The 27,217-nt window shown below is 42.3% G+C and overlaps 1 protein-coding gene across 3 annotated transcripts in view; it reads right to left on the bottom strand.

Annotated features, from left to right (window-relative positions):
- YIPF1 (Yip1 domain family member 1) overlaps positions 1-27,217 on the bottom strand; it is a 36,975-nt gene that overhangs the window by 8,330 nt on the left and 1,428 nt on the right. For all 3 annotated transcript variants that reach the window (XM_072820299.1, XM_072820298.1, XM_072820297.1), the window contains 8 exons: positions 26,947-27,026; positions 22,552-22,715; positions 18,733-18,813; positions 18,400-18,487; positions 12,357-12,473; positions 8,883-9,049; positions 8,341-8,523; positions 3,808-3,906 (listed from right to left, as the gene is read on the bottom strand). In XM_072820299.1, the coding sequence (XP_072676400.1) occupies positions 3,820-3,906; positions 8,341-8,523; positions 8,883-9,049; positions 12,357-12,473; positions 18,400-18,487; positions 18,733-18,813; positions 22,552-22,715; positions 26,947-26,977 (918 nt within the window). In that variant the 5' untranslated portion in view covers positions 26,978-27,026 and the 3' untranslated portion in view covers positions 3,808-3,819. The remainder of the gene's footprint in view (positions 1-3,807; positions 3,907-8,340; positions 8,524-8,882; positions 9,050-12,356; positions 12,474-18,399; positions 18,488-18,732; positions 18,814-22,551; positions 22,716-26,946; positions 27,027-27,217) is intronic.

The raw sequence follows: 27,217 nt of genomic DNA on the forward strand, positions 1-27,217 counted from the left end.
GCCCACATCACATCATTGTGTCCCAATGAACAACCAATCACTTCACCTTCCCAAATGCCATGGGAAGCCGACTACTCTCTTCAGAAAAACAGGTAATTGGTTGCTTCTGCTCAATCTTCAAGGCCTGGCTCAAACAAGACCCCTTCCATGAAGCCTTCCGTCAGGCCAAATGAGTCACAGCTTCTGTGCCCCACCCTCCATGCTCATCAATTCACAATCTGGGTAGGGCACTTCTCACACAGTCTGTTTATTATCTGTTTAGCTGTTTTACCCACATGCCAAGGCTCCTCAAGGCAGACTGTATTTGACTTTCTAGGTCCCCCATGCCTGCACCATGGAGGCCACAGAATAGGTTCAAGTTAGCACTGAGCAAGAGAGTAAATGATGTCCAGGACTGCGAGCCAAGATACCTCTGGTAAAAGCCCACATCCCACTCTTGCCTTAATCTTACAAAGGGTCACCTCCAACCAGCCAACATTAACTGAGCACTGGCTCTGTCTATGGCAGGCAGGCATTAGGCCAAGCACTGGGGAGTTCAAATCCAATCAGACTCAGCCCCTTTCCCACGGGACCTCAATCTCAGGAAGAGCCCACCTCGCCCCAGGGCCTTCTCTGCTAACAGTCAGTGAAATCTATCTGCAAAAGGAGCTGAACAAGTAGGTAGACAATCAAACCATAAGGCAAACAAGCTATCACATGCTCATTCTAAAGTAATGGGCAGCAAAAACCACCCCCTGATGTAATGGAAAAAAATTTTTAGAACTTCTATTATTAAAAAAAAAAAAAACTTCTATTAATATTTATTTTTTATCAAAAAGTAAGAAATTAAGCTTTAATAGTTACTACATGGATTGACAACAGAATATGCAAATCCTTCAAATATACACATATTACTAGGGTGTGTGCTTGTGACAGACATACTGTAAAATGACCTCCACACAATGTATGTGTGTATCAAATCATTACAATGTATACTTTAAATATCTTACAGTTTTCTTTGTTAATGATACCTTAATAAAGCTGAAAAAAAAATAAAATAAAAATGCCTTCTGATAATCTCTGCCTCTAGGTATTCATGTGTTAGGGTAATCCTCACCCCTGAGTGTGGGCAAGACTTGTAACTCACATCTAATCAAAAGAATACAACAGAGCTGCTAGAGATCATTTCCAGAGTTACTTCATATTATATATCTTTTGTCTTCCTAACAGTCTATCCATTATCTCCATTTACAGCTTTGATGAAGTCGGCCATCCTATGAAGGGGCCTATGTAGCAAGGAACTGGGGATAGCTTCCAGTTGGCAATTAGCAGGGAGGCCCTCAGGCTACCAGGCCATGAGGAAGTGAATCCCACCAACAACCTTGTGAGCTTGGAGGAAGATCCTTCCCCAGTCCAGCTTTCAGATCAGACCCCAGCCCAGGCCAACACTTTGTGTGCAGCCTTGTAAGAGAACTCAAAGGAGGGAACACAGATCAGTAATGCCCAGACTCCTGAGCCACAGAAACTGAATAAATGGGAATTGTTTAAGGTGCTAAGTTTGAGGTAATCAGTAGACAGCAATGGATAATTAATACAGTCCTCAAATTCTTAACTGAGAGGTTGTACCATCAAATAAGTATGGATTCTCTGAACTGAAGCATCTCTAGAAAAACAGAGAGGGATTCTAAAAAAGAGGCCAAGGGAGCCTACAAATTTTAGCAGTAAAAAGATCATCAGCCTTAAAAGTAGGAAAGTAGAAAACCCTAAAGAATTGGCTTCAAGAACACCTGGGTTTCAGTCCCAGCTCTCTGCCTCTAAGAGTAAGTGATCTTGGTCAACTCAAACTTCTTAAGTTCAACTTCCTTATCTATACAATGAGATCAAGCAGGCTGGTGACAATGGACAAAGAGAGAGTGATCTAGAAACTATTTTGTAGAATGGAATGTGATATACACATTAGTTCGCTACAAAACTCTGGGAAGGCCTTGAACAAGGCACTGTTCTCTCTTGGCCTCAGCTCCCTTATGATAAGGAGGAGAAGCCCATCTTGTCTCCAAGGGCTCTGACCTTTAATTCTAACATCACATCCCCATGTGAAGAGAGGAAGAAGGGAAGGTAGGCTGTATTGTGAACTACAATACTTCCTAGGCATTCCATTGACCAGGGCAACTGTCTTACCAACAAGACCACCAGAGGTGTCTTTGTTTAACCAACCACATCTTGTCAACTTGCAGGCTTGCAACCCAAATTCCTCATCTAAGAGGAAAAATCTGTTTGTTTTACACAAAGGAAATAAAAGGTCCAAGTAAAATCAGTGAGAACTACCAAATTTCAACACAAATGTGGACCCACTCTCAGGTGGGCAATAGGATTGATTCTGTCACTGAGCACCTTAACAATGTGCCAGGAGCTTTCATAAACATGATCTCTAACCTTCACCAGTTTTATGGTATGGGTTATATCATCCTTCTTTCACAGTTAAGTTGGCTGAGGCTCAGAAACGGTAAGCTCCTTGCCCCAGGTACACTGCCAGTACATGGCAGGGCTGGGAGTTTCATTTTAGTTCCACTTGACTCTAGAGGCCTTGGTCTTTGCACTACCCCCTGTTGTTGCTCAGGAAGAGGAGAAGTCACCCTCTGATTACAAAACAGACTAAAGGTTCTTGGCCCACAAGGAGATCACATGCATAGTGTGGCTTCATTCATTCACTCCGCAAACATTTACTGAGCACCCACTGAACACCAGGTCTTGTGGTAAGCAATGAGGATGCAGAGTAATACTCACTTCTTGTTCTCATGTTTCTGAGTCTAACTGGAGAGGCATACCAGTCCATGGAGGACAAGTGAATCAGTGAATGAGCAAATGAATATGCAGATAGACACATAAACAGTGAGCAATTAGTGCTTCGAGCACCATTAACAGTGATGTATAATACAGGGTATAATGGGATCACAAAGTACGTGATGACTGTCAGAAGACAGGTAACATTCCAGGCACTGAAAGAGAATGCAAAGGCATATGTGTTCTGGCAATGGCAAGAAGTTCAACTAGAGCACAGAGGCAAGGAATGAGCCATGGAGGAATCAGCTCTTCTTCCTGTGCTCTCACCTACTGAGCTAACCACTGCAGTAGAATCATCCAAGAGGACAGAGAGCAAACCAGGCATGAGTATTTGTAAGCTTTGGAGAACCTATGAGTAAGTCAAGAGAAGTCACACTCAGGGTCTGAGGCCAGGTTGAGAGGCCACAGGGAAATTAGAAAAACCACCAGGACTGTAACCAAATAGAACCAACCCATACTGCGCTTGTGGGAAGGGGACAGAGAGCAGAGCAGAGGGGAGGCTGGGGCCAAAGGCAGGAGCTCCTCTAATGAAGAAGCTAAAAGCTCACATCTCCCAAATCTATCAAGCCAGGACCATGTGGATTTCATGATCGAGGCCTTCGGCTGAAGGGACACATATATACAAACATGCTCGTGCACAAACGCCATAGTGAATCATACTTCCAGAAAGACAAAAGGGTCTGGCCTTCTTGGTTCTTTTTTTTTTTTTTTTAAGATTTTATTTATTCATTCATGAGAAACACAGAAAGAGAGGCAGAGACACAGGCAGAGGGGGAGAAGCAGGCTCCATGAAAGGAGCCTGATGCGGGACCTGATCCTGGGACTCCAGGATCACGCCCTGAGCCTAAGGCAGATGCTCAACCACTGAGCCACCCAGGTGTCCCTTGCCCTCTTGGTTCTTGATGCTAACAGTATTGGAAGTGATGCACCTGCCCACTTTTTACTGTACTAAACAGTAAAAAATATAATAAAAATATAATCTCTTACTTTCCTCTTTAGTTACTTGGCTGCAGCAGCTGTTTGGTTTGGAGCAGCTGTAGTTGCTGGGAGGTGGTGGTCCATCTCTGGTGCATCAAAAAAGTATGCCTGCAGGAAAAGGAAACCCATGAGGGGGGTTAAACACGATGGTCTGCCCCAGTATTCTAGACTTCAGGCTAATAGTACTTCTGGGCTCTTGTGGCTCCTCCATTTCCCTCTGCCACATTTATCCCACCAAATCATGACAAATTCTTTTTCTGTCCATCTCACTCCCTCTACTATGAGTAGCTTTTAAAAAATGTAGCCACCCTGTACTGGCCACTTCCTATATATGACTTAATCTGCATAAGAACCCTGTAAGGCTGCTACTACTATCCTCATTTGACAAATGAGGAACTTAGGCTTCAAGAAGCTGTTTTGCAATCTGGTGCACACAGCTAATGAGTGGGAGAGTCAGGTCTTCCTGACTCCAAGGTTTAGACCCTCAATTGCCATATCACACGGTCTCTCCTCCAGGGCAAAGACCACATATATCCCTTTTGTCCCCATGCCACCAGCCTCTCACTCAGGGCCTGGCACACAATGTAGACAACCACTACCTCATGAACTAACTACAACAGATTGCTGCTAAATCAGCTGGCTCTAGGTAAAGACCTTCAAAAGAAAGTGCCAGGCAGCCTTTACCTCATAATTCTTCAGCTTGGAAATGAAAGGTCTGGTAAGGGCTTCCACTCACATCTACAGTTTCACTGCCAAAAATCAGTAAGAGGTGAAGGGGTGGGGGGGACCAAGGGGGATCTTCCGAACTGTGTCAAGGTCAGAGAATCCTGACTTTCGCCCAGGAAAAGACCTGGAGTGTACAAAGTAAGGGGAATCCCTGAATATGTCAGGGGTTTACCTCACACTTGTGATTCCCCCTTGGAGTCAGGGCAAGAGCAAAGTAAAAGGACAAAAAGCCAAAACAAGAAGCATGTCAGCAGCTCCGCTCTCTATCAGCCAGAAGGGGGCACCAAGATGACGCATGGTAGCTTTCCCCAACACAATCCTATTTCGCAGGAACTCTTCAACATCCTTGTCCAAGTTTCTAGCTGCAGAGACCCCCTAGCTTGTCACATTCCCAGAGCAATCCTATTAGCTCTAAAAGCCTTCTTCCCAAGGCTCCTTCCGGCACCTGCTTTCTGAGGTGGGGAAAGAGTGGTTCCTGACATAAGGGGGTGGTGGCCAGGGGCCATGCTGCCAGTGTTGGGCCCCTCCAGTTATCTTGATGGTGCACAGAGCCACAAAGCCCCCCTGATGCGGGAACCATGCCTTTCTTGCAGGCTCCTGGAGGAGACCCTCATCTAATGCAATGCACCAAGAGGCTAGGCTTTTGTAAACTTGGTTCTGCTAGTAACTCACGCTGTAGCTTTGGACAAGTCACTCCAACCCTCTGAGCCTAAGTTTTCTAATGTGTAAAACGAAAGGATTGGAAAAAATTCTAAGGGCAAACTATAGTCCTGCGACTCACTAGTTCATTAATTCCACAAATACATAGTAACAACCACAGTTACCATTTGGGGAGTGCCTACTGTGCACCAGGCACATACCTGATCATTAATCTACTCAATAATCCCATATAGGCAAATTTTATCCCCATTTTAGAGATGACCAAATAGAGGCTCAAAGAGATAGAGATGTTCCCAAGGCTATACAACCCTGTATCTGAGCTACAGTTTCAACCCAGTTGTGTCCGGCTCCAAAGGCTATCTTCTTGTCCTGTGCAAAGCGGCCTACAATTTGGTACTTATCCTATGCCCAGTCTAGATCTAGGCACAGTGAGGCCTCAGGATGAATGATCAGGCTTTCTGGGAGTAGGGATGGAGTGTCACCTGGCACAGAGTTAGGGCACAGGACTGTTACTAACCACCACAAACACAGGCTTGCACATCTCAAACATGCCAGCCAAGAAACACACCCTCTGGTGCATACTTAGTCATCCCCCACCCCCGGAGTGTCCTGCTACCAACTTAGAGCACAGACGTGAGCACCGAGGGACCCTCGGCAGGTAGAGGGCTGGCGTACGCTTCAGTACAATGAGGCAAAAACAGCAATCTATGCTCCCCAGGGCTGCTCACTGCCGGTGAGGAGCTGGTGCCCCTCCCCTAACAATTCTTCTCCATGTCCTTCCAATAAAAATAATGTCTTGCATTTTACGGCTCGTGTTGTTCATGTTGACATAACATTCAATCCTTATGAAAATAAAGATGTTCCTGCAGTTCCGCTTTCCAAGCAAGGAGGGTAGCATCCAGAGAGGGGAAATAGCCAGGGCAGAGGTGAGGGAACTGGGTCCGGACCCCATCTGCTCACTTCTGCTTCAGCCTCTTGCACCGACATCTCCAGAAGAGAACAGAGGAGGCTACCTCAGTGTGGAGAACAAAACCCCAGACACAGAGGGCCCCTGACTAAACACCTGATCATAGAATACTCCCTTCCTCCTCTGCCTGCCTGCCAGGAAGGGGCCCCACACACCCTATCACTGGGGCACTCAGGAGGAACAAGCAGCAGAATAGCCATGGCAGCTTCAGATGACACAGGGCTCTTTTAGTAACGTCTTTACATCTAAAGAACCTTTCACAGTATATGAAGGGCTCTCAGAGCTATCTCACTGAGTCTCACAAAAGCCCAGAAAATAGGAATCTCCGTGACAGAGGAGGAAGCCAAGTTTCTGAGAATGAGGGCACTCGCCTAGGTTCGCAGTGGTAAGCCCATTCCTGTGCTCTTTCTACTTCACCATCATGCTCTCCTCTAGCAAATTCCTGGCAGCAAGATGGGCAGGTAAATCCCAATGTCAGTGTCATTTACTCCAAAAGGGAGTAACAAGCATAGGGGATAAAAGATCCTGCCACATGTACCAAATGAAATCAGTTCTTTTTTTTTTTTTTAATTTTTTTTTTAAATTTATTTATGATAGTCATACAGAGAGAGAGAGAGAGAGAGGCAGAGACACAGGCAGAGGGAGAGGGAGAAGCAGGCTCCATGCACCGGGAGCCCGACGTGGGACTCGATCCCGGGTCACCAGGATCACGCCCTGGGCCAAAGGCAGGCGCTAAACCGCTGCGCCACCCAGGGTTCCCATGAAATCAGTTCTTAATAATAATATTACCACCACCACCTCCTTCTCCAAAGTCTGATGTACTATGCTCCTCTCTATCATTTACAGAACTGAACAAAGCAGCACTTCTTCTGCCTCCTTCTCTCCATCAACTCCTCAACTAGGTATATACAGAAAAAAAATTTTAATGAGACATGGGGACATAGCAGTGAGAGGGCAATGGTGAGAAAGGACATTTTTCCTCAGCAGACAGAAAGGTCAAGAAGGGTCGCGGCAGCATTACAAGGGATCAGCCCAGGAGCTCCAAGTACCAGAAATTAACAGTGTCACTCTGCCATGAGTCAAACCAACAGTCCTTAAGAGGTCTCAAAAATTTAAAGCTCAGACACACGGAAGGTGTATGTAAACCAGTTCTGTGTTTCAGAACTTGGCACTTTTTATGAGACTTATTCAATGATCAACTATCAGGATCTTATGAATGATCGAGGGTGTCTACACAAAAAATATTAGAGATCAAATGGTCCCAAAGTAATATCACTTCCACAACTGTCCAACCTGACCAAGGGCCTGGACAAGCGTGATGTGGATATCTTCCCACGGGCATGTCCTTTCCTTCATTGGTGACCTTAACATTCTTAGACTAGGAGTTCTTTAAAAACCTGTGTCAGGCCTTGTTGAGGCCACGGACAGCAATTTTTGTGTACAACGTGCACAGAAAATATAAAATCATGTCTCCTTAGGATCAAGAAAGAATTCTATTTTATGGGCATTGATGGGACAAGTTCTATATTAAATGTTTTACGTGTATCATTTCATTTTATCCTCAGAACAACCCCATGTGGCAGTTACAGATTAGGCATATTATGTCCATGTTACAGATTAAGACGTTCAGATTCAGAGAAGTTAGGTACCATGGCCGAGCTCACACAGCCAGTGAGTGACAGAGCTGGTCTCCCATCTGGCCCTATCTGACTCAAAAAAACATACTCCCCCTAAAAAGACATCCTAATACATGAATTTGAAAACTCTTCTAAATGTTATTCACCTTAAAAGTCTCTCCCCTTTTCTAATTTGACTTCATCTTCATGCTTTCCACCTATGGAACTTTAAATTTCAAAACTCTAGCTATGTGCAGAAAATCATCAAAGACATCCAAAGGCAAAACTCTCCCTCATCTCCACACTCCAACCTATTATATAGACACTCATCCGGCTCTACTCTACTCTGAATCTGGCCAGACTCTGAATCTTAACCAAATTTTAGATACTGGGTAAAGCCAGAGATAACCATCAAATTCTCTTAAATTGACCACTTCTCACTTAGGACAGTCTATTTAAAACAGTATTGATTTTATGGAGCCAATTTTAAAAGAATCATTGTGAATAACAGCTTGAGGTCTTTCAGCATTTGTAGCTAAAGCACATAGGAAGATCACAGGAATGAGACCATACCAAGCAGCCCACAGAGAGCAGTGTGTGAAGCAACACGATTGTCACAATTGTGGCCAATGCGATGCGCCGGTTATCCTCACGAACAGCTGGCCAAAAAGTCATTGCCAAGACAGAGCCTGAGATACCCAGGGCAATCATGACTAGAATCCAACGAACAGCCTTCTGGGGGATAACCCACAGTACCTGAAAGAAAAGGAGGGAGAGAAGGACTTTTTTGGAGGTGTTTGAGAGAGAGGCGTTTGTTCATTCCAGGTACCTGTGTTTAATAAAGTCCCCTGAGCCAATCAGCTGGGTGCCCTCTGCCACTCCGGTTTCTCAGTACAGCCGGGAGAAACACCCCAGCATGCAGACTGAGGTGAATGCTTTCGGAACCAAGGACTTGAGGTCCAGCAAAGGCACTTGGCTCCCTATCCCCATTCCTACAGAACTTCTAAATTCAAAGGGTATTTTTCAGGTTCCCATCAGTGTTAGGCTGGAAATGAAGACACCGGTTGAATTTTCAACAAGCCCAGGGTGTCACTCAGAATGAGTGTGGTACTTACAGCTGTGGGGATATAAATGAAGAGCGAATATCCATAGACACACACAATCTCCAAAAACGAATAGGAAACGATGTTCATAACTTTGCTGTTTCTCCACATGAGGAAACCCCAGAGTGCAAGAGGAACCAGCCAGGCATAGGCATAGATGATGGTGGCTGCTATGGACACTAAGGATGACAGGACACAAGTGGTAATCCCCCATGTAATCATGCCTTTAATTACTACCAGAGCACTTCTAACACCTTCCCTGACTTATTTCTCAGCATGTCCACCTGCTTCATTGGATCATGGGATCGTGTCTTACTGGTCCTATTCCCTATACCTGGCACCCGAGGGTGGTGTTGAATTGGGGGATCTTCAGCATTGTCTTTGTGGTGATGACCAGGGTCTCTCATATGGTTTTTATAATTTGTTTAATAACTAACAATTAATAGTATTTAACAACTGTATCAAGCATCTGAAAGACTTCAGAGGCCCTCACTATAAGTGTTTATACATTCCAATCATTTCGATCAAATGAAAGCCAACTATCCCTCTAGAAGAACACACCCTCTTTCCTCGTATAACAAGAGCTGATGCTGATTTCTTGAGCAAATTTTTTTTAAAGATTTTATTTATTCATGAGAGACACACAGAGAGAGGCAGAGGGAGAAGCAGGCTCCCCACAGGGAGCCGGATGCTGGACTCGATCCCAAGACCCTGGGATCACACCCTGAGCCGAAGGCAGATGCTCAACCACTGAGCCACCCAGGTGCCCCTTCTTGAGCAAATTATTAAAATACCCTGGGCACAGATTAACTGACTCCGTATGCTATTTAGAATGCCTTCTGTCCCTGAAATACGGGGTTTCAGTTCATTCATGAATTGCTCAAAATATTCTTTACTTTCACTTTCTTCATTAATAATTCATGTCTGTGCTGGAAATGCTATGCAGTGGCTCCTCACAATGGCAACGCTCAGTATTTTACTGTCCCTTCCTCCTCCTCCTCCAGTAGCACCATGCTCCAGAGGATTTCTTTTCTTTCTTTTGGAGTGGAGGACCACTAAGTGTGGCTAAGCCCGTGGAAACAGCCCTTCCTACAGGAAAATCAGTAGGTAATGCACTTAATGCTCTTGGCAAGCGAAAAGGCACCCCAAGCATTGTAAGTCAGACTCTGGTTAAGACATATGATTGGCTAAAACATTTTTAGCTCCCAGAGGAGTTTTTTCACACAGGGAACTACCTCATTAAGCCAAATGTAATTCTGCTGATATACTGTCCGCCCCCCCTTTTTTAAATAACTACAGAAAGGGGAAGAAAATGACCTCTATGCCGACAGCCATCCACTAGGTGTCAGGCATTACACCGAGTGCTTTACTGAGGGGCAACACTGTATAATAGTCAAAGCACAGACTGCACATGCAGACTCCATGTGCCACTTATAGTTAAGGAATCCTGGGTGGTGAATTACTTAACTTTCCTGCCTTAGTTTCCTCCTCTATATAATGGGAATAATCATGGTATACTACCTTATAAGATTAGTAGGAGAATCAAATGAGTTAAAACAAATATACTAAGAACATTGATAAATAACAAATGTTCAATCAAGAATTCACTTTTTATATTATTAACCAATATGTAAATATATTATTTCACATCATATACATCTTCATTTTAGAGATAAAGAAACAGGATTAGAGAAGCTAAGTGGTTTGGTCAAGGTCAAATAATTAACAAGCGGTGGAAGCAGGATCTGAGTTTGTATGTGGATGTATACTCTTCACATAAAATGGAAAAAAATTTAGGGGTGCCTTGTTGGCTCAATCAGTTGGGCATCTGACTCTTGGTTTCAGTTCAGGTTGTGATCTCATGGGTCATGGGATCGAGCCTCATGTCGGGCTCTGCGCTCAGCAGGAAGTCTGCTTGAAGATTCTCTCCCTCTGCTCCCTTACCCTCTCATAAATAAATAAATCTTTTAAAAAATGGAAATATGCTTATTGATAGAGTCAACGACTATCTTACTGGTACATTCATATCATGACTCCCTTATATCATCAGCTAGCCAAGGAGGAAAAGAAAAGATAAAACCCCCGCCTGAGCTTCCAGACCTTCAGACAGGGTCATTGACTCCTTCTTCTCTGTCAATATACCTACATATACATCTGATACAGAAATTAATAAATACCATTTACATCAACACTCATTTACCTGTCTTTCTTTACATAACCATTGAACAACTTGAAGGCAGGGTCTATAGCTCATGAATAACATTTATTGAGTTAAACTCAAACCGGAGTCATTTGACAAATGAGGCTGTAACTAAATCCAGGTCTGACTCCATGAGAATGGGCATGGAGGATAGAAGGAAGGGTACATGGAGACACATACACACACATGCAGGTAACTATATATCTCCCTATACACACATATATGTGCATGTGTATGAACTCTTTTTTGTATAAGGCATCATTCCAACCTCTTTACACACATCAACTCTTTATTCTCACAATAGCTCAATAATATAGGTATGATTATTTATTTCACTGATAAGGAATCTGGGGCCAAGAGAGATTAAATCACTTGGCCAACAAGTAGAAGCTAATGAGTGGTAGACCTGGAACTTGAAGCCAGTGAGCTGGTTCCAGAGACTATGCTCTTGGACCTTCTCTCCACAGTCTCTCAATAGGACAGCAGGTAGTCAGGAGGGGTAGGGGGAGGGAGAGAGAAAACCGGGGAAGTGGCCCACATCAATCTCCCACAAAGCCAAAATTCCTCATTTTGGGTGGCTGTCATCTGCAAGTCCCTTAAAAAGCTGTTGGTTTGCATAATTATCCAATACTGCCACAAGACAGGAAGTTTTAAAACAATGTCATCCACAAGCCCATCATTAGGACAAACTCATTTCTACATTCTCCCTTCCAGACCCTGACCATTTACAGACTTCTCTTTAACAAAGTTGCTAACAGCACAGGCATAATTGTGGATGATCAGTTTTCCATATTGTTCTAAGTGCTTCATAATTAGTGGCTACAGACCCAGCTAGTTGAGTCACCGTGACTTAAATAACAATGCCCCTCTTGTTTCCAACATCTGGATAATACAAATAATGCTACAATGGAGACTTTCATGCACACTGCTTTTTACTTACTTTGCACATTTTTCTTTGGATAAATTCCAATTGCTATTTGGCCTTGCCTTACAGCCTTCTGAAAGATATGTGGATTCACAGTACTGGGCATGTACTCAATGCTACTGAATTATATAAAAGAGTTAAAACAGCAAATTTTATGGTATGTGTATTTTGCCACAATAAAAAAAAGGATTATGCAGATTTATATAAATGGGTGGTAATTCTGAGATGGTAAGTATATTTGAATCCTTAAATACAAAAAGCAGGGGCTGAAGCACCTAGAGACACAAGCCCAGGAGCTCAGTAAAAGGCACTCATGGTTACAAATTGAAAGCATTCCAAATGAGTCAAGCTATTCACCAACCTTTTCGGAATTCGGGCACATAATGGTATGTCTTCTCTCCCAGATGGATTAAGAAGTTGGAAAGATTCCCACTAATTGCTATGGCAAAGACCAGTGTGGCGCATATCCAAAAGGGGCCTGCAGAGAAAACCAGAAAATTCAGTCAAGAAAATGAAGCACCAGCTTATAGACTCTTAGAGAATAATTTCTTATCTCCCTTGCCCTATTCATGTAAGCAAGGGAAAATGAATTTTCGATGCAATCAATACTCATTTAATGGGAATTTCCTTTTTTAAAAGGTCAAACACACAACTCAGCAATTAGGTGCATTGAAGATGGGGAAGACTGAATGAAAAGGCCAAAACACCTTCTACAATTAGGTGAATAAAGACACTAATTTGTTTATAGCTTCTTTTATTAGAGGATCATCCAGAAGATCATGAACATTTTGTGAAATCTGCACCACCAGAATACAGGAAGCAAAGGTTACTTCCCTTATCTAAGTGCCAAATGGTAATTAATGCCAGAGAAAAAGAAATCAGGCAGGTCCTTTTGCAGTCTAAATGAAAGAGCAGGGCAAGCAGAGCACTTTAGGGAAGAGTTAGTTTAATCTACTGGATCATCATGGTTGTGTGTGTGCATGTAATGTGTGCTTAAGCCTTTTTTTTTTTAATGAAAAAGTAATACAGGCACATAGCTCAATGTTCAAAAGGCACGAAAGGGAATACAGAGAAAAATAAACATTCCTCTCTCTCTATTCCCTGGCTCTATGCATTTCTTCACCCCAGAGCTCGCCACCATCCCCAGTTTCTGGTGAATCCTGCCAGAGATTTCTATATACCTATAAACAATTGCATATTTTGTGTGTGTTTATACAAATAACATACACACATGTACTTTACTATTTTCACTTTAATATATCTTATTTTATTTTATTTTTTTTTTAAGATTTTATTTATTTTTTCATGAGAGAGAGAGGCAGAGACACAAGCAGAGACACAGGCAGAGGGAGAAGCAGGCCCCATGCAGGGAGTCCGTCGTGGGACTCGATCTGGGAATGCCAGCAGCACACCGTGGGCCAAAGGCAGGCGCTAAACCGCTGAGCCACCCAGGGTTCCCCTACTTTAATATATCTTAGTGATTCTACTATAGCTATTCATAAAAATAACCTTATTCTTTTTTTTAGTGGTTATCAAATATCCCACTGAGTGAATGAGCAAACCGTGCTCTGCAAATCCCTTTCACTATTTTTACTTATTTCATGAATGCCACCCTTGTTTCTCCCTACCTAGGAAAAGCACTACATAGAACAAATAGAATTTTTCCATTGAGAGATTTCTTTTTTCTTCAATTAAGAGATTTCTAATGAATCTTATGAATTTTTCAACTTCACCAATATTTCACAACACCTTTGAGAATAACTACAGAAAGCTCGACATGTCACAAAATTCAGAAAATTACTGTGTCGTGGGACATGCCTGGCAGAAATGGGTCAGCACTTCTCAAAGACAGGCTGGTTCCTGAAGGAAGGGAAAAGGAGCACAAGGATTTGACTGGGATGCTCCAGAGAGTCACCAGCAGTGGCTTTCAATAAATTGGTGCTGACTCACTAGCCCACAACCTCTCTGGTACCAGACTAAATCTTGTTCACTGTATTATTCTGAGTACCAACCATACAAAAACTGTAGCAAACAAACCCAGACCAAAAAACCTCCTACAATTTGACAATTAAAAAATCTCCCAAAAAAAAAAAAAATCTCCCAAAGCTCTGCTGAAAAAATGAACAAAACTGACCATGTGTTGTCAATGGGCTGGGACCATCCAAGCATATGACAAGTGGCCAAAGTATTACATTTCCTATAACTAAAAAGCAGAGAATATCATATCCTATTGACCACTGCTTGCAAGAACCCACTATCCTCTAGACCCTGGGCCAGGTGCTGTGGACACCATGATGCACAACAGATACAGTCGCTGTGTCCTGTGCCTGCCGGCACACAGGAAGGTCAAATTCCAGAGACACACAACCACCCGCTCATCTCAGGGTCTGCCGGGTTGCTTTATTTATTTATTTATTTTTTTGAGATTTTTTATTTATTTATGATAGTCACAGAGAGAGAGAGAGAGAGAGAAAGAGAGAGAGAGAGGCAGACACACAGGCAGAGGGAGAAGCAGGCTCCATGCACTGGGAGCCCGATGTGGGATTCGATCCCGGGTCTCCAGGATCGCGCCCTGGGCCAAAGGCAGGCGCCAAACCGTTGCGCCACCCAGGGATCCCTGCCGGGTTGCTTTATATGCCTTTTCTCTTCCTACTTTCTGCCAAATTCCTACTTATATTATGGGATGGGGTGGCAAGGAGCCTTAATTTAGTCTGCAATATGCATTTTTATATTATAAAATATTTCTAGGGCAGCCCCGGTGGCTCAGCGGTTTAGCACCACCGCCTTAAGCCCAGGACGTGATCCTGGAGTCCTGGGATCAAGTCCCACATTGGGCTCCTTGCATGGAGCTTGCTTCTCCCTCTGCCTGTGTCTCTGCCTCTCTCTTTCTCTGTATCTAATAAAAATAAGTAAAAAAAATAAAATATTTCTAACATACAGGAAAGCACAAAGAAGGATGAAACTAACACTGACATACCCATCATGCTACTTTTTCAAATCTTTCTAATGGGGTCATACTACTCATGCATTTTTTTACAACGTACTTTTTTTTCATTCATCTTTGTTCTGAGATCTACCCACATTGATGCTTCGACCTCCTATTCCTTCTTAAAAACTACAGATTCTGTGTGTAAACACACCACAATTCACTTCTCTCTTCTCCTGCTGATATTTGGTGGCTCCTAAATATTTGCTATTACAAGCACTGCTGCTGCAGCGAATAATGTTCTCCTTTGTCTTCTTTCATATTGGCGAGTTTCTTGAAGACCATACACATCGGAGTGGAACTGCTAAGTGTCAGGGTACGAGTCTCTTCGAAGGGCTCCCAGTCCTGTACCACTCACATCCCCACCAGGCATACAAAAGTTTCCATTACTGTGCACATTCTTGACAACTCTTGATATCCATGTTTCTGAAGATCTGATTTAAGAGTATGCCACAAACCCTCAAATGGCTTCACACTCAAGTAAAAGCTGAAGTCCTCATTGTGACCAAGACTCCACACAACTTGCTCCCCGACATCTTCTCTCTGACCTCATCTGCTAGGTCCCCTTCTTTCCTCTGGCCCGGTCACGCTAGTCTCTGCTGTTCTCAGAGCACACACTAAGCAAGGTCCTGCCTCAGAGGCTGTGTGCTTGCTGTGCTCACTGCCTCAGATGCCTTCCCCTTAGATATCCACATGGACTGCTGCCACTTCCTTCAGGCCTTTACAGTTAAATTCACCACTTACTTTTTTTTTAATTTTTAAAAAAGATTTTATCTATTTATTCATGATAGACATAGAGAGAGAGAGAAAGAGGGGCAGAGACACAGGCAGAGGGATAAGCAGGCTCCATCCCGGGAGCCCAATGTGGGACTCGATCCCGAGACCCCAGGATCACGCCCTGGGCCAAAGGCAGGCGCCAAACTGCTGAGCCACCCAGGGATCTCCCCCCACCCTTTTTTTTTTAATTTCAAATCCACCCACCCACCCAAACATTTCCTGTCCTTTAAATTTTTCACCTTGGCATTTGTCACTAGCATATGTATTTGACTTACTTTGTTTATTGTTAAACTCAGTAGATTCTAAACTACCTTAAAACAAGGATTTTTGTCTGTTTGTCTCACTGCTGTATCTCCAATGCCTAAAATAGCTGAGTGCTCAGTATTTGTTTAATTAATTAAATGAAGACAAGCCGATTTGTACATGTTAGCTAAAATGATGAATATAATATGATATCTTATTTTGTTTTTATTTTCCTGATTATCGGTGGGGCTAAAGCATCTTTTCATATATTTGTTGGCCATTTGGGTTTCCTTTTCTGTGAATTGCTCATTTCCCCCCAGAACTTATCATTGGTTTTATTCTTATAATTGGTAGGAATTCTAAACATATTATTGCTTTTCCTCTCTTGTTGCTAATAAGAATTGCAAATATTATCTCTGGGTTTCTTTCCCTTTGCTATGGTTTATTTTGTGGTGTAGAAAATTTATATTTTAGTTTACATGTAGTCAAATTCATTGATCTCTACTTCCAATTCTACAGATTGGCACTTCTGTCATCTTTTTCCTGACCACCTGCCTCTCTCCCACCTCCCCCTCCAATGCCCAGTTCTCTCTGCTATCAAACACTTTACTTATATAGTATCTCCTTTTTTTTTTTTAACCATGTCTATAAGCTCATGAAGCTAATAGTGTTGTGGAAACAAGCAAGCTTTGGGTTCAAATCCTGGCTTTGCCATGAGAGGCAGCAGAGCAGAATGATGAAGAATATAGGTTATGAGCTGAGCTCAGCCACTTACTGGCTATATGATCTTAGTCAAGATACTTAACCTCTCGTGACTCAGTGTCTTCATCCATACAATGGGGATAATAAGAGTACCTACCTTATAATGTTGGGGTTGCTATGAGGATGAAGTGAGTTATTACAGATTCTTCACCAACAATACTGGTACGTAGTAAACACTGCGTATGTTTGCTGGTGTTGTTTTCATTGTTAATTCTGTGACTATGGGCAAGCTATCCTCTCCAAAATTCCATTTTTTCTTTTGTAAGACAAGGCTACCTCAGAGTGTGGGAAATAAAACAGTAACACAGGGCTGAGCTCTTGCTGGTGAGGCACTCAGCAGATGTTAGTTCTCTCCTTTCTCTCTTCCTGGGGGTGGAGACTATGACTTTATCTTTAAATCTTGTCTATAGCATAAAATAAGGTGCTCAAAAATTGCTAGCATGCTTACTCTGTGCCAGGCCTCTGCCAGGCACTGACAACACAGATCACTCAGATACACAACCTGTCTCTCAAGATCTCAGAAGAATGAATGAGAGAGCTAGGAAGAGAAACCACTTTGGCAACATTCAGATAAGAGACATGGGCCATGTGCATTGCTTTGCACACAATGTTCCCTGGTGCTCCAGGCACTGCACCAACATCTTGCTGGAGCTTTGGGTGCAGCCAGAGACAGAAACTATTCGGAAGGAGCCTCTCCTCAGCCTCCTCCACAGCAGTTCTGCTTTCAGTGGTTCCAGATATTGGACATCCATGCCAGTTGATAAAAAGGTCATGTAACTTAAAATCACCAGGCAAATAGAATAAAGATGGGTTTTATGTAACACTAAACTAGTTCTAGTTCTACCTTTTTAGTTTGATACCTCTCAGCCACGGTTTCCTCACAGGAAAAAATGTCTCGGTGTAAGGACTGAACAGGGTATGCAGTCACTGACACAGTAGATCCTCATGAATTCTTTCTCCTCTTATAATTAACATAGGTACAAAATACGTAACATATCACTCTAATATTATTTAGGATTAAGCATACATATCACTCACTGAGCCTCATGGCTACCTCATTTGAGAAATGGAGATAATAATAGCTACCCAAAAGGTTGCTGCAAGAATTAAACGTGACCATGTATGCAGAGCACCTGCACACAGAAAGCATCTGGAGCTGTTGGCTCTCTTCTCCCTTCAAACATGGAAGTCCACAGCTGTGGGAGCCCTTTCTCTCAGGAATGCTGGATGGACTCTGACTTTTTCTCAGACAGCAGGGAGGTCAAGGATGCCAGTCATGCCCCTACCCTTCCCTCTTACAGACTTCCAGTGCTGCTGGCTGAATCCCAAGGAGAGCCAGCTCATCGGAAGGCAGAGCTTACTTTATTTAATTTTACTTTATTTAACTCATCTCAAGTTTGTAGTGTCATTTGAAGACCTTCAAATGGACATACTACTTGTAACCACAGCATTTATATAACACAGAATTGCATTTTCCCCAAAGTTTTTTGCAAAGGTTGTTACTGACGCTCAAAAGAGTTGAATAAAATGTTGCATGCCCCTCCAACAGTGCACTTCCCTGACTTTTCAGGCAACCGGCATGCTCACCTGAATTCAACAGGTGCACGGTAAAGAATCAAAACAGTGCTATACATACCATAAAGATCTGGATTGCTGCGGATATACAGCCTCACAAAGTTTTTTCCTGGTATGGGCAAAAGAGACCCTTTTATTCTGTCAAAGACCTAGAAAATAACACAGCAATAAGTCTATTGAAGATTTCTGTACAGTTTAATAAATTCAAATACTGCAAAATTGAAACTCTGTTATTACAATCTTTATAGTGAGAGTATTTTCAAATGCCAATAACCTTTTACTTTTCTAAGACCATAACCAGTATACAAAAGCTTTCATGTTATGTGATTGTTTAACCATTAAAGACACAAGTCTCCATTACATGTGAAAAGAAAGGTGAAACTGGTTTACAAACCTGGTAAGTGTCTACATCAAAGAATGTTTGATAGTATTCAAATGTCCAGAAGGGGGAGCTTTTCTTCTGTCCAGCAAGTAACTGTCAGAGGTAAAATCAAATAAAATGAACACAGAAGCAGTTTTCTTACATCAGCCATGCAGACACTAGGAACTGATCTAATGGGAAATCAAGATGTATTGATTTGGAGCTCTTCTGCATTCATCATCCACTTTGCAATAGCCCTGCCCAACAGCCTGATAGAAAACAAGCATCCGTTTTGAAGTCACACCCAAAGGTTTCAATTCCTGGTCTGTCCACCAGGGAGAGACTTGTCAAATCACTAGACTGGGTTCTCTAAAAAAGTACAGTGAACAAGATCCACCTCAAAGGATTATAGAAAGGATTAGCTCAGTTATATATAATAGGTATCAGGTATATAACATATATATATATATATATGCATATATACACACACAAACATGTACATACAGAAGGCAGTCTATCTTTTACTACCCAACCTCCTCAAGATTCTTACTACTATCACCACTGAATTCCTAAAAATCTGATCTACTGATTTATTCTCACATACTTAAAACTTAAGATATACTGCTCTGACAAAAAACCCCCACAAAATTCCAATTTAGAAGGAGCACATATCTATCCCAACAGTACAGCTAAATAGCAGAATGTAAGCCCCTTGCCAGGTACTGTGATTGCCACTTCAGATCTTTCATAAGGATTCATACAGCAAAAGGCACAGATGGCCTGTGAGGAGCTCTGCAGGACAAGGGAAGGTGCTATGAGGAGATATTTTTTGTTCTTTAAAAGGAAAACTTTTGGGGCACCTGGATAGCTCAATGGTTGAGTGTCTGCCTTTGGCTCAGGTCATGATTCTGGGGTCCTGAGATCAAGTCCCGCATCGGGCTCCCCATAGGGAGCCTGCTTCTCCCTCTGCCTATGTCTCTGCCTCTCTCTATGTGTTTCTCATGAATAAATAAATAAAATCTTAAATAAATAAATAAATAAATAAATAAAGATGGAAAACTTTTCCATAATTAAAATTGTCCAATAGTGGCACTGGCTGCTTTCCATGGTAATGAATAGACCTCTTCTGGAGGTATTCAAGTGTTGCCTTTCTGACATATCACAAACAGCATTAATATCTTGGGAGGGAAGCTGAGACAGAGGAAACTGAAGGTTCTTTCAAACTCTAGTATTATAAGATATTGAACTCTAGAGACCCATGTTCCCTAAATTAGGACAAGGAATTAAGTATCTATCATAGACTATTGGTAACATCTTCCCAATTCCCAGACAAATTAAGATAATGGATAGAATGTTTCAATTTTAAGATTTTTTTTCCCTTAATACATTTCTCAAACTTTTGATGCCTGCTGTTGCTCAGTGTGATGGTTAATTTTATGTGTCAATTTGTCTAGGCCTAGAACCCAGATATTTGGTCAGACATTAGTCTGGATGTTTCTGTGATGCTGTTTTTGGATAAGCTATACATTTAAATTAGTGGACTTTCTGAGTAAAGCAGATTGCCTTCCATAATGTGGATGGGCCACGACCAATCAGGTGAAGGCCTGAACAGAACAAAAAGCCAACCTCTCTGAGCAAGAGGGACTTCTCTAGCAGACTGCTTTTGGACTTCATCTGCAATACCAGCTCTTCCTGGGTCTACAGCAGAATGTCTTTAACTCAAACTCAAACTCCTTCCTGAGTCTCAGCCTACTAGCCTTTTCCATCAGATTTTGGATGCACTAAGCATCCACAATCACATGAACCAATTTTTAAAAACAAACCTCTTTTGGAGCACCTGAATGGCTCAGTCAGATGAGTGTCGAACTCTTGGTATCCGCTCAGGTCATGATCTCGGTGTTGTGGGATCGAGCCCACTTTGGGTTCTGGGCTCAGCACAGAGTCTGCTCTCTCTCTTCCTCTACCCTTCCCCCCACTGCCACTCTCTCTCTCTCTCTCTAAAATAAATCAATCTTTTTTAAAAATTAAAAAAATAAACCTCTTTCTCAAGGTACCTAGGTGGCTCAGTCAGCTGAGCATCCAATTTTTGGTTTCATCTCAGATCATGATCTCGTGGGTTGTGAGATCAAGCCCTGGTGGAGAAGTCTACTTGAAGATTCTCTCCCTCTACCCTTCCCCCCATGTGTGCACTTGTGTGAAATAAATAAATCCCTCTTTTTAAAAAATTTTAAAAAATAAACAAACCTCTTTCTATATTCACACTGTATTGGTTCTATTTTTCTGGAGAACTCTAAGTAGTTGCATATATTGAGGCAAGTTATTTAAACCTTGTGCCTCAAGTTTGTCCTTTGTAAAATGAGGATAAGAACAGTTCCTGGCATACAGAATTGTTTTGAGGATCAAATAAGATGATCCAAGTAAGGAACTTTAAATGGTGTCTGATAGCTATTAAGCACAGAATAAACATTTGCTATGTAATGATAATGATGACAATGGTCAATATACTATTTTCTTATATCAGATGAGAAAAGCCAGTCATAAGGAAGTCCAAGTACCTTAGCAAGACCACAGAGCTATTCCTACTGGCTGACCCAGGATTCAAAGTTAGGCTCCTAGGTCTAAGCTCCTGCCACAGTATCTAACATATAAGGGTATTTAATTTAGCATAAACTTCAGTACCTATTTTGACATTTCATGGAGTCTGACAAAGAGCACCTGGCACCCAAGAGCTAAACTATTTCATGAGTCTGTGGACTCAATGCTATAAACTGTGTGCTCCTCTAGAGTACCACAGTCATGGCTGCATTTATAAAATATTAACAAAAATACTATTTTTCTGGAACACACTAGCAGTATACATGGAAATAAAGCTTTGTGATCAAAACCAGCCACCTGATATTCACTGTTCATCCAGATGCAGGAATCTAGAAGTGTTCCTGGAATCCTTGCTCTCTCTTCCTCACCCGTTTCCCACCAAGTCCTACTGAGCCACCTGAGCCACCCCCTAACCACCTGTGTCCAACTCTAGTTTTGGCTTCATCACTTCTAGCCTAGACCACCTTCACAGTCTTCTACCTGGCCTTCTGGCCTCCAGTCCATCTCCTTCCAATTTACACCCCACAGGTCACCCATACCTTTATCTTTAAACTTACCTGGCCATATCATCTAAAATATGTCAGTAGCTTCATCAGAAGCTTCTAGAATACAATTCCTACTCATTCGGTTGAGCCCTTGCAGAGCTTTGGAGCCTCACCTCCTGTCTGCACCTATATTTTGCTCCCAATATATGCAAAGATGGGAAACATGCTGTGTATACCATGTTTTTTTTTTTTTTAAGATTTATTTATTTATTCATTCAGAGAGAGAGAGACAGGCAGAGGGAGAAGCAGGCTCCATGCAGGGAGCCCGACGTGGGACTCGATCCTGGGTCTCCAGGATCACACCCTGGGCTGCAGGTGGCGCCAAACCGCTGTGCCACTGGGGCTGCCCTATACCATGTTTTTTTGAGCCTCTTTGGCTTCACCAAAACAGCTCCCTTTGCCTGGATCACCCTTCTCCACCTTCTTCCCTTGGCTGCCTCCTACCCTTGTTCCAAGACTCAGTTTAGTGATCAACCTCCACAATACCCCCACTCTGCTCCCACAACCCCACTATTCCTTCCACCAGCACACTTCCTGTAGGTAACAACAGCTGTGTGCCTATCTCTCCCTTGGAGGCAGAGGCCACATGTGATCTACCTTTTGGGCTGTCACTGCCCAGCTCTCTATGTGGCACACAGGAGGCAGTGAATAAATGCATGAAGGAGCTTTTAAAACATTAAAAGGAAAACCAATGTTAAAGGCAAGTTCAAACCTCAGTTTTGTCAGAGTCATCATTTCCCAGCAACTCATCATCCTCTTCTCCCCCTGAGCCTCTTGGGAGTCCTGGTTGGTGTGTCGGGCTTTCACTAGGACCTTCAATGTGTATCGTAGTAGCACCTGGATTTGCTGCTGGAGAAGTGGCTGCATCACCAAATTCTGAAAGCAATTGGAGACCTTACTCACAGAGGAAATGCTGTACTTTTCATTTAAAGACAAACTGCTACAACCTCGACTTTGCTACAGACTATTTGATACAAATGGCAAAAAGCTCTGAAAAAAGAAAACTCATCTAGAAATCAAGCTGCCTTAGAAAAAGGATTATGAAGACAACACAATTTGCAGTCATATTTGGATTTTATTCCTGGCTCAGCCACTTATTAACAAAATGGCCTGAGTAAGTAACTCAACCTCTATAAGCCTCAGTATTCTCATCTATCCAATGGGAAGAACAATATTTTCAGAGAATTTGGGGAAAGTTAGAAGTAAAGTCCTTCACAGAGTAGCTGCCCCATAGCAAATACCCAACCTAAACCTCACTTCTTTGATTCAAGTTCAAAAAAATTTAATGGAAGTTATTTTTTCCAACAAGTCCTATGAAATCACAATGGAAAATATAGGGTCAAAAGTGAAAGTAGAAACCACAGAATAAATATCACTCATAGTCCTACTACATAAAGGCAAACACTAATAATTTTTGGTATTTTTCCATTTCTCTATATAGTGACTCTGTAAGATTCATGCCAGTGATGAACATTCATTCATTCAACAAATATTTACTGTATGCGTACAATGTGCCAAACACTGATCTAGGATGTGATACTATATAAACAATTTTGTATCCTGCCCTGTTGACTGAAGATTATAAAAAATTGATTTTTTCATTTTATATCAGTCTTTATAATAATCATTTTTATAACTACATAATATTCCATAAGCTAGGAGGTGGAGGGAGTGTGAATTGGAGACTGTGAATTGGATGTTTGGAGTGTTTCCAACTTTTCGTTATAAAAATAACACTGTAAGAAATGTTTGCATAGAAAAAGCTCTTATTACCTATGAACACCTATCACTGCAGTCACCAGGACAAAGGGCACAAATCATTCATAAGGCTCTTAAGCCAGAGTGATAAACTGCTTTCCAAAAGAACCTCAACTATTCACATCCACCAGCAATGATCGAGACTTCCTATCTCCGGGTATTCTAACAAACTTTATTTAGCTGCTCTTGAATAAAAACTCAAAGCATCTCTGAGTCTTGGCAGGATTAAATAAGAGTACCAGCAGGGCACTATTATAAAACTACAAGCATAGGGACGCCTGGGTGGCTCAGCTGGTTGAGCATCTGCCTTTGGCTCAGGTCATGATCCTGGGGTCCTGGGATGGAGCCTCGCACGGGGGCTACATACTCAGCAGAGAGTCTGCCTCTCCCTCTGCTCCTCCCCCCTGCTTGTGTGCACTCTCTCTCTCTCAAACAAATAAAGTATTAAAAAATAGAAATAATGATAAAAAGTAAAACTATAAGCATAGCATGAATCCTATGACTGGCAGTAGGATGGGGCTCTAGGATAATTGAGCTCACTCCTACTGTCTTTCAGCTATGTAAACAGTTTTATACAGAGAATCAGAGTGACTAAAATTAATTAGGTGGCTGATGTATAATAATTAGTCAAGCCTCCTTCTGCAATGTTAAAGCAGCATGAAGCTCTGGAGTGAGACGGTCCTTTGTTAAAGTGAGGACTAACACTCCATGATCTCTGGCAAATGGCTGTATCTCTGAGTTTCTGTATCTAAAACGTAGATAACATCTATCTTACAGACAGATTTTGAAGATGAGATAATAATAAATATTGTCATACCTACCACTTATTGACTGGACAGGGCACTAACATTGAAAAAGATGGCCACAACTGAGGGTATCCGATAGAGGGAGGTACACTTAAGTCTCATATTTAAAAAACAGTACAGTTCAGGGGCACCTGGGTGCCTCAGTCGGTTAAGTGTCTCCCTTTGACTCAGGTCATGATCTCAGGATCCTGGGATCAAGCCCCACATTGGGCTCCCTGCTCGGTGGGGAGCCTGCTTCTCTCTCTCTCTCTCTCTCTCCCCTGCTTGTGCTCTCTCACTTTCTCTCTCTCAAATAAATAAAATCCTTAAAATAATAAATAAAAATAAAAACCAGTAGTTCAGCAGGTAGAAGGGCATGCCAGAAGGAGGAAGAGAGGGTCACTTTGGGGAGGAAAGGCCAAAGTTGTTCACAGGAGGATGATAACTCATCTATTTGACGGGATTAGGAAAGGCTTCTTGGAGAAGATGCCATAAATGGCAGAAGAATGGAAAAGGATGGCCAGAGAGAGGATGGCATCTCACACAAGAACTAGAAGATGGAAAATGTGTCCCTTGTTTAAGAAACGGCAGGTAACACGGTTTGATTGGCATGTAGCATGCATGTACCTCTCACAGGATGACTGTCCCCACCTTCTGCTCCATATTAGTTATTCATGTCCATCTCAGCTCCTTGAGGGCAAGATTGGTGTGTTCTTTATTTCCATTCCACCAACATTCTCTGCTTCTACATGCTGGCAGGTCCTATGGTATGTGTGGCCTCTGTACGTTTCTTGACTCAATGTCTTCCACCTGAAGGGTCCTGATTGCCACTTTCTCACCTGAACTACCATCTTCCTCAGGTAAACCTTCCGGGATCCCCACAGCATCCTGCATCCTCTTCTAAAGAGCAAAGCCTTAACATTGTTTACCACATCCTTGGTGATCTGGCTCCTGCCTCATCCCCAACCTCACCTTGTGCTAGTTTGCCTTGCCATTTGGGCTCTGGCATGTTGGCCTTCCTTCAATTTACTTGGGAGGGTGTAGGGGTGGGGGTGGAGTCAAACAAACATCCTCCCTCCTCAGGTACTTTGCATATGCTGTTCTCTACACAGAATTTTCTCACACCATACTCACAAAGGATGACCAAGGAGGGCCTCTCAAATGAACTGAGATTTGAACAGAGTGAGGGAGCAAGCTACATGGCTATCTGGAAGAAGAATTCCCAAACAGGAGGATGACACAAAAGCCCTAAGCTGTGAGTGTACTTAGTGTCTAGGAGGGGCAGTGACAGGCCCAGACAGGAAGGGCAGAGAGAGAAACGGCAAGAGTAGCAGGAGAGGAGATTGGAGGGAGCGGAGGGCTGGACCATGTCTGGCTTTCACACCTAGTGAGATGAGAGCCACTGGAAGGTTCTGAAGGAATGATGTGATCTGACTTAGTTTTAAAGGACTACTGGCTGCAAAATGCAGACTGTAAGGGGGCAAGGGAGGAAGCAGGAAGACCAGAAGGAGGGTAAGGGCTATAATCCACACAAGACGTGATGGTGACCTTGAGCATGGGGACAGATACAGGTGATAAGAAGTGGTTAGATGCTGGATGTATACTGAAGATGGGGGTGGATTTTTCTTTAAACATCCCATCTCTTCCTCAGATAGCACTGGCTGTGACGTCAAGCTGTCTGGATTCAAACCCTGCTTTACCACTCATTAACTACATGACCTTTAAGGCAGATTACTTTATTTTTCTGTGCCTGAGTTTCCTCATTGGTAAAACGGGGAGAATAAAATAACTATTTCATAAAGCTAACACAAAGATTAGATGAGCTAATATTTGTAAAGCAAAACAGTGCCTCACACATAGTAAGCACTGTGCCAAGTGTTTACAAGACAAATAAGTATTTGTCGATCCCAAGTCTAGGTCAGGCTCTAGGTTATGAGTGATGAACTGTTCCTCCAGCACTTTCATAGTCTGTGGATACATATTTAAGTGATCTTTACCAAATTAATGTCTCCCCACTAGACCGAAAACTACATAAGGGGGTGAACTGTCTTCCTCTCTCTTCTATCCCTGATTAACTAGAATAACTGCCTGGTTCATAGTCACACTCATAAGATACTTACTGTTTCAATGAAGGAATAACCTGATCACATTTCATCATAATTACCTTTTCACACTTTTATCTACTCCAGGTATGGAAAAAACTTCTCCTTTGTCTTTTTATTTCCTGTATCTAGTAAGTTCTGAGCCCAAAACAGGTGCTCAGTAAATGTGTGTGGAAATGCAGTAACTCTATAAACATTTTTTGCAACCACTGTATTAAATTAACGATGTTACCAATCTGAAAGGTTATTTGGCAAAAAAACAAAAACAAAAAACCAAAAAAAAAAAAAAAAAAAAAAAAAACAGCTGGTGTGGACAAAGAGAAAAACTTGGATGTGGCCAACCTTCTTTTACCAAGATGTCTGAAATAATCTCCTTGATATATATGGCAGTATATCAATGAAAACCCATCGCTGTGATGGTGGATATACTGATCATAAAAGGTAGGCACCCAACTGATGTACCTTCAAACTGCAAGTCATCTACAGCTGCCATTCAGCCAGTGGATCTTCTCCCAATTATTAAGAAGAAAATTTGCAGAGTTCTAAAAAGGAAAAATAAATAAACTTCGTAGGATACAAGAATAAAATATACGCAAACGAATCTTGTTTCACTGTGAGAAACGGTACTGATTTCCCTCACCTCCTTTTTTAGTGGGGTGAGGAAAGTCAGATATTATGAAAACTGTCATAAAGAAGCTAACCCTGGGAGGTCCAAAGGTTCCATCCAGTTTCA

The sequence above is a fragment of the Canis lupus genome, chromosome 3 (genome assembly GCF_048164855.1).
Source record: "Canis lupus baileyi chromosome 3, mCanLup2.hap1, whole genome shotgun sequence".
NCBI classification, from domain to species: domain Eukaryota; kingdom Metazoa; phylum Chordata; class Mammalia; order Carnivora; family Canidae; genus Canis; species Canis lupus.